At 42.3% G+C, this 13,036-nt stretch overlaps 1 protein-coding gene across 5 annotated transcripts; it reads right to left on the bottom strand.

The window, feature by feature from the left end:
- Window positions 1-1,540: 1,540 nt before the first annotated feature.
- ANKRA2 (ankyrin repeat family A member 2) lies at window positions 1,541-13,021 on the bottom strand. Of its 5 annotated transcripts, none has more exons than XM_070056559.1 (10): window positions 12,512-13,002; window positions 10,465-10,524; window positions 9,986-10,374; window positions 8,446-8,604; window positions 6,609-6,674; window positions 4,566-4,663; window positions 3,924-4,049; window positions 3,284-3,350; window positions 2,696-2,776; window positions 1,541-2,178 (listed from the first exon to the last, which is right to left on the bottom strand). In XM_070056559.1, exons 3-10 carry the CDS (start codon window positions 10,068-10,070, stop codon window positions 2,123-2,125), a joined length of 738 nt encoding a protein of 245 aa, XP_069912660.1. In that variant the 5' UTR covers window positions 10,071-10,374; window positions 10,465-10,524; window positions 12,512-13,002; the 3' UTR covers window positions 1,541-2,122. The 5 variants fall into 5 exon arrangements, with proteins under 5 accessions (XP_069912660.1, XP_008272759.1, XP_008272758.1 ...); XM_008274537.4 differs by having other exon boundaries at window positions 9,999-10,374; window positions 12,512-12,997; XM_008274536.4 differs by lacking the exon at window positions 10,465-10,524 and having other exon boundaries at window positions 9,999-10,374; window positions 12,512-13,021.
- Window positions 13,022-13,036: the final 15 nt, after the last annotated feature.

The following is a 13,036-nucleotide window of genomic DNA, read 5'->3' as shown; positions in this document are numbered from 1 at the left end:
AAACCCACCTGTCCAACCCATCCACTGTCCACCTAAATATCTATCAAATCTGAGACCAGGGGCCAGCGCTGTGGTGTAGCGGGTAAAGCAGCTAGCCACCTGCAGTGCCGGTATCCCAAATGGGCGCCGGTTCTAGTCCTGGCTGCTCTACTTCAAATCCAGCTCTCTGCTATGGCCTGGGAAAGCAATAGAAGATGGCACAGGTCCTTGGGCCCCTGCGCCCATGTGGGAGACCCAGAAGAAGCTCCTGGTTCCTGGCTTCAGATCAGCACAGCTCTGGCCAATTAGGGAGTGAACCAGCCAATAAAAGCGCGCTCTCTCTCTCTCTCTCTCTCTCTCTGTGTGTGTGTGTAACTCTTTCAAGTAAATAAATAAAAATCTAAAAAAAAAAAAAAAATCTGAGTCCAGTGTTGTGGTCCAGTCGGTGAGTTAAGCCACTGCTTGCAACACTGGCAACCCATACTGGACTGCTGCTTTGAGCTCCAGTTTGCCTCCAACGCAGCTCCTACTAATGCACCTGGAAAGCAGCTGAAGATGACCCAAGTACTTGGGCCCTGGCCACCCATGAGAGAGACCTGGGTGGAGCTCCTGGATCCTGGCTTCAGCCTGGTCCAGCCCCAGCAGCCATTTGAGAAGTATACGCAGGTGGAAGATACCTATCTCTTCTCATACACCCCCATTCCCACCTTTCAAATAAAATCTTCTAAAAGTATAAAAAAGAAATCTAAAAAATCATCTCACGTGTATGACCTCCTTAGTACTGTCTCCTATACTGTAGTGCCTGGGTTGCATCTGGAGTGAACATCTGTCATGTTTCTCTCCTCTCTGGTTTTCTTTTAGGCAGTCTGACTGATGGTTGTTCAATCCAGCCATCCCTTACACCCCTAACTCTGCATAACAACACATTTATATCCCCTGATAAACAGACTTCTGCCATCTGGGAGTCTAAAGCCTGGGCAAAATGATAAACAAGGATCTGAAGCTTAACCTGACAGCAGCGCCCCAAATGGCACAATGTTCTCCTGGTCGAGATCCCAGCCACCTTCCATTCCTCGGACTGTCTGCTCCTTCAGCTGTGCCTTCCATTCTGCATCTACCCAGACTTGGGTGGCTTATACCTAAAGTATCGCGACTGACAGAACTCTGGTTTTCCAGATGAAGTGATTCAAGTCCCACACTGCTAAAGTTAACTTCTGCCCTGTGGCTCTCCCTTCTACAGTCTGGTGAAACATGAGTTTACTGTGCTCCTTTAGAAGAATTAAAGAGCATCTCATTTAGACTGAAGAACTGACTTCTCTTTCATAGAGGATGCTTCCCCTGCACCACATGGGCGATCCAGAAGAAGATCTTGACTCCTGGCTTTGGTTTGGCCCAGCCCTGGCCATTGTGGCCATCTGGGGAGTGAACTAGTGGATGGAAGACCTCTCTGTGTCTCTCCCTCCCTCTCTCTCTGTAACTCTGCCTTTCAAATAAAATAACTCTTAAAAAAAAGAAAAATATTCTAGATATACTTCTAAAAATGACAATCAATCAGTCTTCATTGATTTAGTTATATTTAATTTATTTCAATTATACTGTTTAATATAATGAAGTGTCCTAGCTGGACAGATGGATTAAACCAAAAGTTCTAAAATTTTTTTAATAATCTTATATAATCTTAAGACTGGCATGTAAACTGACAGAAAAAGTACTTATTTACTTAATATCATCTCGTAAACAATCACACTGTGCACTTTTTAATTCAACAACAACAAGCTTTTCCCCAAACTTTATGTAAAGTCAATGAGTTAAAACAAGAATGAAGATGAAGAGAGAAGAATTTATGCAAATGTCAAAATTACAACACTCGATACAAAGACATATAACCATCTGTACCATAAAAATGTACATGCCATGAAACATTAATTTATAATTTTAAATATACAGTATACACATTTATAAAAAAAAAGCATCAACATTAATTTTATTATAAACCAGTGAGTTACTCAAGGAATATTTATTAAAATTTACTAAAAATCAGTAAATATTGCAACTGAGGTAAAAATTTATAAGTAAACAAAACTATCATTTATAAGGACCAAGAAGTAAACGGAAGGGCAGGAGACATTCTCTGAGGGCTGCGTCACTCCTTGATATTTTGAAGCAGCTTCAACAAATGGGACTCAATAACCTGTTGGACTAGAACAGACAGGTCATCAACATCACAGCCAATGACAACAAAATTTAAAAATGATCAAACTCAATTCAGCGTCCCAATTTTTTTTCTAAATTTATTTGAGGAAACTTTCTTTATATTATTTCTAACAGTATATGCTCACGGGCTGGGGGCAGTAATAAAATGCAGTACTTCAAAAACAAAACCTGGGTCCATCTTAGCAATTACCCAAAGATCTTGGTTTTTATATTTTTGAAAATGGGGAGAGTCCACAGTACAGTAGTTTGCTATGGGAACATTAAATAAACCTTGTAAACAGGGGTCTGCTTATCCTACCGTCACTGTATTTGATGGAAAGCATAGTAACAAAGTCACTTCCGGACTGTGCAGGAACCTGTCTGCCCACAGTTAATAAGCATGTCAGGAGTCAGGATAACACACTGTTTTATGACTCTAAGTGATGAAAATGGCTTGGGCCACTGGCCTATACTATTTATAAATCTTCACTAAAATGAAACCCGAGTGTTTTAAAATACTCACCACTTCTATAGCCCAGGGCTACAGCTAAATCCATAGAATTATATCCAGAGTCAGTTTCAATTGTCGGGTCAGCTCCATTTTCTACACCAGAATAGAAAGATCTATATAAATACAGGGAAAACATGCATGTGTTTGCCTATCGCTGGCTCAAGTGCAAACCACAGGCAGATTTTCAGCAAATGTGGAGAGCGGTGTTTGAGGCAAAACCAAACGCAGAGGACACGGAGGGCACAGAACCCGCTCTGCTGGGCTGGAAGGAGGCCACCGGCAACAAACAGGGGTCCTTTACAGCAGCTGAAATTCATAAACAGCTAAGGACAAAACTCACGCATAAAGACATTATAGGCGGAGAGGACAGGCGTGACCCCAAAACGAAAGCACCAAGGATGAACACGCCACTAGGGGTCCAGCGAGCGATGGAGCTGCTTTCCACACGGGCAGCTCCACAGCTGCCGGTGCTGTGGGGAAGAGCAGCACGCCTGAGTGTTTAACACGTCGCCGACTCTCCTGAGACAGAACGGGAAGGCCGGGCTCACCATGTGACGACCTGACGTGGCACCTTCTGCAATGTGACTTCTACCCGCTTACCTAAGAGCATCTTTACGCACTTCACATGATTTCCATGGACAGCGTACAGCAGAGGTGTCCCTCCATTCTGCAAGAGGAAAACGTCACTTAGGGCTCCGTAGGGTGAGCAAGAGTCAGCCATTTAATGTTGCTGTGAGACGTTTTACCACAAATTGGGCTTGTGAAAGCAATTTAAGATAATTTTAACATTTTGTGAGGAAGACTTAAATCAGAACTAATAATTGAATTTATGACATTAACTTTTTCTTCTAAGTAAATTAATGAATCTTCTTGGTATTTAACACAATTCATTATGTTTCCCCAAAACCAAATATAGAATGTTTCAGTAATTAAAATTTTAAAATATTTACTTGAGCGACAGACACAGACAGAGCTAATGAGGGAGGTGGAGAGCGGGCAAGAGTGCACTCCCATCTGCTAGTTCAGTCCCCAGATACCTACAATGCCTGGGACGAGGCCAGGAGGGAGCCAGGAGCCAGGAGCCAGGAGCCTAATCCAGGTCTCCCAGATGGGTGGCAGGAACCCAATTACCTCCAGAGGCAGACATGGAACCCAGGTACTCCGACAGGGACACAAGCGTCAGCTGCTAGGGAAATACCCCCCCATGCGAGTGATTCTAAGTTCCGTGCCCCGGACTCACCCAGTCATACTCGTTGACATCAACTCCACAGTCAAGCAGCATTTTGACAATGTCTGTGTAGCCCTTGCTGCAGGCCAGCGACAGCGCGCTTTCTCGACCTTTTCCTAAAAGTTGGGGGTCAGCACCCTGCCGTGCGAGGAGTGGAGAAAAAAGACCTTTAAATGACTTGCAAGGAGCCTGCTGTCCTATCTGTCAGCAGTAACTACAGGTCAGCACTGGAGTCAGGTCACGTTCTGGGGTTAACACACACAGTGGAAACTTTTATCCATGGATGCTCTTGTTACCAAGCTCGTCTGCTGCTTCTTTCCTCCCTCTGTCTACCTCAAGGCTGACTACGCTTTCCCTCCACAGTCGCGTCACAGCACCTCCGTGAAGACTTCTCCTACAGGGCTGACAGTGCTCCTGTTCCTGCTGCACTTAGAAGTGTCTGCACATAACATCATTTCCCACTGTTTCAGGGGCCATTAGCACTGTCTTCCTAACAAGATCCAAGTTCCACCAGAATATGAACAGCATTGATTTTTTTTTTTTTTTGTATCCACCATCATTACATCTAGCTGGCTGGAGATATCAAAACTTTATTGAGGACTTAACTGAACTTAAGTAACTTTACATATACAGTTTCTGAGGCATTTTCCTTACATTCTGAAGTAGAAACTCTACCACAGCTATTTGCCCGTGTGCTGCAGCCCACATCAGAGGGGTAAATCCTTCTTCATCCGTGTGATTGATAACATTTTCTATTTAAAAGAAAAGCAATTTTTGTGATCTAATTTAACAACCACATATTAATATCACTATGAAAATACTGGCATTCCAAAAAGTTGATCCTATTACGCAGTGCAGTTCTCTCGGTGCGAGTTTTGTTTGCTGAAGTACTACTGTGTGTTGCTGCACTGGCTGTCTGAATGTATGCACCTGTGCCTCAACGCACACAGCTGGGCTCGCAGAGCAGGCTATTTACCACAGACACTACCAGACAGGGTGTAATGCCAAGCACAGGCAGTCCACAGGACACTGGCCTCAGACTCCAGGGACCAGCGTCTGAATCCTGCTCTGTCACTCTGCAGCGTTGTGACCAGGCAAGTCCTTCAATTTCTCCAATACAATGAATAGTACTTTGTTCAGTTTGATGTGTAGGCAGGAGGATGCCACAATAAAGAATACGATTACATGAGAGCCCTTAGCATTACATAAATATATAAAACTCCAAAAATCTTACTAAAGCTATCTTCCACTCTATAGCTAACATTCCTGACTTTGAATTTCTCCCATTCCTGTGGCTGGCTAACAATACAATGTGACTGGATAGTGTGAAATACAGAAGCACCACACAATTCTACTTGAAACCCATTATGTTTCCTGGGCTTCGTCCATAGTTCCAAAACTCACAGCATTTTCCTTGAATTTATTTACTAGAGTGAGAATGAAATCTCCATATATTGACAATCAGGATATAATGATTATGGCTTTCTTATGAAAGAATAGCATGATTAAAAAAAAAAAAACTCCCTGGAATCAATAAACAATATTGGAACAACTGGCTAACTTTTTAAAAAATTAAAATTAAAGTAAACCTGATCTTTACATCATTACACCAAAACATATTCCATGTGAGTCACAGATTGAAATATAAAAACAAGCAAAAAAACCCACAAAAGTGCCATAATAAGGGAACAGGTAAATTTATCTATTACCCTGGAGAAATCCTTTCTAAGTAAAATAAAAAAAACCCAAAAGATACCAAGAAAAAAATACATTTAGCACTTAAAAATGTTAAGCCTTTGTTTGAAAATATTATAAACAAAGTCAAAGGAAAAAGCAAAAATAGGGGAAAAAACTATGTGCAACATAAAATCCAAAAAGCTCATTTCCTTAATTCACACAGACTTCACATAAATCAATCTATGGAAGACAGTTCACACAACAAAGTTCGAACAGACCATAATTCAAAAATTAAAAATAAAACTACTATGAGAAACCATTTTCACTTAAAGATCAGTAAAAATTGAAGACTGATAACATCTTGTGTGAATGAGGGTAAGAGGAAATCAGAACACTAGCTGTGTCGTGAGGACAAGCAGCTGATAACACCTGGAACAACAACAATTAACATAGCCTTTGACTCAGAAAACCCACCTGCACAAATTTACTCTACTGATACCACGGTGTCAACAATACTGTTAGTTGTCAATGGCAACCACAGGGCAGAGTTAAAAAATAAACAACATACTATCCATGTATGTGATACAACGCAAAATCATGGAATTATTAAAAGAAATGAAATAGATCTTTATGTGTTTATATGGAAAGGTCTCCAGAACATTAAGTAAAAAAATAAAAATAAAGTGCTATGCAGTGTGTATAGCATTTTCCCTCATGTAAATAACAAAAGCAACATATCCTTTCTCATAATCCAGAATACTGTAGAAATGCTTTCTAGAAAATTTTTCTGAAAAACAGGAAATAATGTTTGCTTCTGGAGGAAAGAACAGGGTGTTACAGGAAGTTATAACTTTAACACTTTATCTTATTTTTGGAGCTATCTGTTGAGTTATCTGCCTGGTGAGATTATGCAACTATTTGTTTTTGTCTTTATACTTTCCTGTATTAAAGAAAAACAATAACAAGTCTAATAAATACCACTGAAAGTTTTGAACAAAATATTTAAAAATAGGCTATTACCTTGTTCGATACGAGTAGCCAAATAGAGCATCTCTCCCTGAGCTGCCAACTGGTGAACAGACAAAGCTGAAACAATACATCAATGCTCATGTCTATCGGAAAGGTAATGTTCATCGCCCCATGGTTCACGTTCATGAAGCTACGTTCTTTTTTCAAAAGCATGCTATCATTTTAAAAGCCTAACAAAGTACATCCTAACTTTACAAGAACCCATTACATATCAGAGAATTCACTTTTATACATATATTTAAGGTAATTCAACATTTTCAAATTTTTTGTCATTATTAATGAAATTTACTCTGAAGAAATGGTTTAGCTATTTAATTTTTAAAATACTACCTCTGTATCCAAACATATGAGGAAGACAGGCCCAAAAGACACAGAGATACTACTCCCTTTGTTTCTGATTATTTGACTCCATTAAAGTCCTAAATATTTTTATTCAAGATTTCATGGTTTTCCTAACATTAGAAGGAGTGAGGTTGTAAATGAAAAACTGGCTTTGAAAGCAACTTCTTGAGTTTAGGCCTGGCTGTGGCTAATTGGCTGCATGATCCCGGATGATGGATTAAACATTTCTCTAACATGAGGGATGTAAACCAGACGATCTCTACTTTTTTTGTTTTTTAAAGATTATTTTATTTATGTGAAAGGCAGAGTTAGAGGGAGAGAGGGAGAGAGGGATCATTCCCCAGATGGTCACAATAGCCAGGGCTGGGCCAGGCTGAAGCCAGGAGGCAGGAGCTTCATCTGGGCTCCCATGTGGGTGGTGGGTCCCCAAGCACTTGGGCCATCTTCCACTGCTTTCCCAGGCCATCACCAAGGAGCTGGACTGAAAATGGAGCAGCTGGGACTCAAACCAGCACCCATATGGGATGCTGGTATTGCAGGTGGTGGTTTAATCCATTATGCCACAACACCTGTCCCTCTCTTTCTTTTCAACTCACAAGTTCTGATTGAATATTTTAGGATAATCTCATTATTTCATTGTTTTAGCAGAGTTCTTCTTAAAAAAAGTTAGTATTGCTTGGTCATTGACTTCAGTAATATGATTGGGTAGCTTTAATATACAAAGGAAACCAATGAGAAGGCACGGGCAAATTTATGTAGTAGACCAAAACTGGCAGAGTGAGAGTTGTACAGGAAGAGAGGCTCAACTGTTACAGCATATGACTCAGAAACCAGGAGGGAGTCAGTGTTTCCTAAAGACAGAGATTTCCCCATGCTATAGAATAGAGATACATTTACATAATATTCTCCAATGCAGTTACTAATATCAAACTGCTAGTCAGTTTTCTTTCATTAATACACCCATATTATGTAAAATGTCTTCTAGTTTAAGCAGAGAAACTTAATTCATCTTATCTCCTCTAGAGTGAGTCTACATTTTTAAAATTGTGGATTCAAATTTGAAAAACTGTGGTTTCATATTCATATTATGTTCAAATTTAACACTGTGAGATAAATCACTCAGCTTCTGTTACAAAATCATTTGTCGATCAGTGATCCAGTTTACAAGTAAAACAAGAAGCTTTGTACACCAAAAACATAAAAACATGGACATTATCTTAATTTGCAAAAAGTTCAGAAGAACAGATTGTTTTTACAATGAGATTATAAAGATTATTAATATTTCAATTTGTATTGGTCCTCAATAGAGTAACATAAGACATGAAATATTTAAATATGCAATAGTGTATGAAAAAGTTTTAAATTATTACAACTACTAGGATATCATTTAAGCTTGCACAAAGAATATGCATTTAATGAAAATATTTCAAAGCCAAACTTGTGAAACTAGTAGGAGCATTTTAAAGCACCAGCAGCAAATACTTACAATTTGCTAACAAAGGTGTGGTCGAGACCTCATTTCCTCTGTGTTTGTTGGTCAACGTGGTTGACTGTTTTATGGGTGAGAAATGCTTCGTTGTGGAGGGAGTGTAAACGTGCCTTACTTGAATTCCCGGAGAAGCAGATGTGTGGATATTGCATTCGGCTAGGGCAAACAAATTTAAACACAGTAACAGTATTTTAATGACAAAGCTTTCCAATAAAAACTCTATCTTAATATTGACAATAAAAAGGAAATGTGAGGTATAACAGCTTCAACTTGTAACTATCAAATGATATTGTTTTTGTCATAAAGTCTACACTACCATAATGAAAGTTCCAGAAATGTATTTACCTTGAGTGATATTATCCTAATATCTCCTAATAATATCCTAGGATAATATTTTATCATTAACAGGCATCATAAAAGCAAATCTGCAGCATGGTGAAAGACTTTATTATATTGTAACATAAGAAACTAATGCAGATTAAATAGTTATGGAATACAGAATATATGAGGTCTTTAAAAAGTTCTTGAGGGGCTGGTGCTGTGGCAAAGTGGATGAAGCTGCCACCTGCAGAGCCATCATCCATGCGGGCACCATCCCAGCTGCTCCACTCTGATCCAGCTCCCCTGTGGTAAAAGCAGTAGAAGAAGGCCCCAGTGCTTGAGCCCCTGCACCCATGCGGGAGACCCAAGGGAGGCTCCTGGCTCCTGATCCAAGCAGCTCTGGGCGTTGCGGCCACCTGGGGAGTGAACCAGTGAACAGAAGACCCCTCTCTCTCTCCCTTTGCCTCTTATCTGTAACTCTGTCGTTTAAGTAAATAAATAAATCTTTTCAAAAAGTTCATGGAACATCCACATTAAGAAAAACCACAAATTCAAAATTTTTTTGCACCAAAATAAACTCCTCTGGTTTCATTTATCCAGGAACTATTTGAGAGGTAGAGTTACAGTGAGAGGAAGAGACAGAGAGAAAGGTCTTCCTTCCATTGGTTCACTCCCCAACTGGCCACCAATCCAAAGCCAGGAGCCAGGAGCTTCCTCCTCGTCTCCCATGCGGGTGCGGCAGCCCAAGAACTTGGGCCAACTTCTACTGCTTTCCCAGGCCATGGCGGAGAGCTGGGTCTGAAGTGGAACAGCCGGGACTCGAACTGGCGCCCATATGGGATACCGGCGCCACAGGCGGAGGATTAACCTACTGTGCCATGGCACCAGCACCTCTAGGAACTATCTGAAGTACCCTTATATGAAGCTGATTTGCTTCTAAAAGGCCAAGGACATTTTTCTCCTCTCATTTAAAAAAGTAAAGAACTTCATTAGTGAATTTGTAAATTAAAAAAACAACAGGCAAGAAATTCTAAAAAGTCAACATGCACTTCCTTTAAGATGGATATTATATAAAGTTATTTAATTTTGGTTTTTGCGTGACTCTAGAAAATCAGTTTGAGATGACTTCCAAACTGAAAATCTCATGATGGAACACACGAACGAACACACACACACACACCCAAATAAACTAAAACAAATGCAGATATATTTATACCATAACTTTCAACCTTTAAATAGGACAGATGCCACTTCCAGGTCAGAATTAACTTGATCTTGAATATTTTTACTATCCTCTTCATTTAAGGACTTCACAAATCGGGAACACACATTCATATCAAATCGGTTTGGCAAAATGAATTTCATTCCCATGGCAACACCCTGAGCGGACCCCTCTTCTGAGTTTGGGTCCAGTGGATGTTCTAGCTTAATGTCTGGCATGCTTGGGAGACTGTAACTGCTGGGACACTCTTCCACTACCAGCTGTGCTCCAATATCCAGATTTGCTGATGTGGCCATGATTCCAACTGTAGTTTCACTAGTTAAAACATTTCTTCATGATGAGTGATATCCAGTGTATTCTGGAAATTTGGATTTTTAAAAAATCTGAAAGAAAAAAAACAGAAGAAAGTATTACATCGACTTAAGCATTAAAAAAACTTTTTGGTCAAGTGTTCAAACAATGTTTTTACACACCTACAAATGTTCCTACACATGAAAGACAGCAACACATACAATTTCCAGAGGCAGGAAAACCTGAGTATAAACACAAACGCAGACGAGTTATTCAACCTCTCTGTGCCTCAGTCTCAGCTGTAAACTATGGATACCTGGCTACCACCACCAACCGTTCAAGACCCTGGTAAAGAGCAGAAGGAAAAGAGCAACATTCTCACAGTCACCACCTTGTACCCATTAACTGCCCTTTCCTACATCCAAATATTGTCAAGTGGATAAAAGATCAAAGAAATAATGAAAATAAACTCTCCCATTTTAAAACTTTAATCTTTCACTTAAGGTTCATTTCTTTAACATGTTATGTTCATTTAAGCGGCCCTCAGTTTGAATTTAAGAAGAAACATAATTCCTATTGTACCCAAGTTTATTAGCATTGTTACCTATAACACCTGTGACTCCTAGGTACTGAAAGACTTTATATTTATCAGTTTTTGTTCAGATCAAGCAATAGCAACTTAAATGTAGGTTTTTTAAATGAAAAATAAAGTATGCAGATTGATTGGCTTCCCAAGATATGTAACTTTCAGATATAAAATCAATTTGAGACAGAGAGAAAATTAGCATCTAGTTAATTTTCTCATGCTATGGTTTACTGCCTCTTAGAAATTTTGAGAGGGTGCAGGATGTTTTAAAATTGGAATTAACTGGAAGTAAAAGAGAAAAAAATGCACTGAGAGCACAGTGGAGCAGGGATTGGAGGACCACACATTTATCGATAAGCACTGTTTACAGTTTCAAAAACATTTCCAAAGACTGATCCTTTTTACAGTTCTTTGAGTAGGCAGAGCAGGTGATCATTAAGCCCACCATAGAGAAGAGAAAAAGGCGTGCACTTCTGACTCCATCATCCTGACCAATTAAAGTCAGCAGCAGCAGGGGCGAGCACCTGGCACAATGGTTAAGATGCGGCTTGGGGCACCCACACCCCATATCAGAGTGCCTGGTCTGAGGCCCTGCCGACGTACGGAGCATCAGGCAGCAGATGATGGCTCAAGTTCTTGGGTTCCTGTCACCCAGGAGGGAGACCTGGATGGAGTTCTGAGCTCCTGGCTTCAGCCTGGCCCAGCCCTGGCTGTTGCAAGGCATCTGGGAAGATCTCTGTCTCTCTGTTTCTGCTGTCAAATAAAAATTATAAAAGAACCAAAGAAAAGCGATGGTACTCAACACATCCAAAACTCCCACCGAAGAAAGAGTTGGAAGAAATGACACATGGTAAGAAAACAATCACAGATTTTAGCAAAGGAAAAGAGGGCAGGAAATTAGTTCAGCGAGTCAAAGGGAGCTCCCCGAGATGGCAAGCACGAAACACCTCCTTCATTCTCCCAGCCAAGCGCGGGCTCCCCGCAACACCCAGAGCGCTCCCAGCAGCCTGCATAGATCTTTATCGGGCAGGAACAACGCTCCTGAGATTTTCCATTTAGACTCTGAAGTTGGTAACTCCAGGATGGGGACCCGCTCACACCCATCTCTGCCCACCGCACAGTACTACCAGGTTCCGTCAAATGTTTTCTGATGGAACTCCGGCAACTTTTTTCACATTCCTTCCTACTCCTCACTGGCATCCCATTCCCAACACCGAGCTGTGCAATCCCGGATGCACGGCTCGCGTACACTCTCCGAGATTCAGTCATCAATGAAGGCGTCTCTAATACTAATTCCAGCCCGCTACAGCTTGAACATTGCAAATTAGGGTTTCAGAGGAGAGAACAGCAGCACACGTGCTGGGGGTGGGAAGGCAGAGCGGAGAAGGAAGCTGACAGGTAGACCAACATTTTGAATAGCAGAGATAGGGGCGGGGAAAGGACTTGACCCATAAGAGGGTGCTCGGGTCACCCCACCTGCCAGACCCAGGCACAGAGAGAACGCGCGCGCCCCGAGAAAGGCGAAGCGAGCAAGCCCGCTGGTTCCCGGGGGACGCCAGCCACGGAAGCCCCCGAGTCCTCCCGCTCCTGGAATTGTCCCACAGGGAGAGAGCAAGGTGCTCAGCAGATGAATGAAGCCTCACAGGCGGCGGGCGTCCCGGGCCAGGAACTCGCTGCAGGGCACACTCGCGGGAGAGGACGTCCGCTCCGTCGCCGCGGCCAGCAGTGCTCCGAGAGTCCTGGGGGGAAACGCTCGCTCATCCGCGGCGAGCGGACGCCGGGGACAGGGGCGGGAGGCCGAGCGGGGGTGCGCGCAGGGCCTCGCGACCGCCTTCGACGGCAGACAGCAAGTTGGGCCTTTCCATCTGCGGCCACGGAGCCAGGGCAGGCTCCGGCTTGTTTTGGCCGCGACGTCACTTCCGAATTCTTCCTTCGCCTTCTGGCAAAAGCATGTTCCGCATCAGTGGAGCCTGAAGGAGGTCCGGGTTTTGCTGTGGTTACGCGGCCTTTCAGCTCCGCGCTCCGTCCCGCTACAATGCTACGGAGCCAGGGTCACTTCGGGAGGCGACTCTGGGTCGCCAGCGCCAGGCCTCCGTCTCGGCCTCCGGTTACGCCTCCTCCTCCCGATCGCCCCGCCTCCCCGCCCCGCCTCCGCGTCTGGCGGCCTG

This window comes from Oryctolagus cuniculus, chromosome 14, assembly GCF_964237555.1.
Source record: "Oryctolagus cuniculus chromosome 14, mOryCun1.1, whole genome shotgun sequence".
Taxonomy (NCBI): Eukaryota; Metazoa; Chordata; class Mammalia; order Lagomorpha; family Leporidae; genus Oryctolagus; species Oryctolagus cuniculus.
This window is presented reverse-complemented; position numbering and strand designations above follow the sequence as displayed.

Coding starts and splice junctions, on each gene's coding strand:
- ANKRA2 (XM_008274536.4), bottom strand. CDS start 10,287: ATGGCCACATCAGCAAATCTGGATATTGGAGCACAGCTGGTAGTGGAA. Junction 6,675..8,445: donor CACACCTTTGTTAGCAAATT/GTAAGTATTTGC, acceptor GTATTGTTTCAG/CTTTGTCTGTTCACCAGTTG. Junction 4,664..6,608: donor GGCTACTCGTATCGAACAAG/GTAATAGCCTAT, acceptor TCTTTTAAATAG/AAAATGTTATCAATCACACG.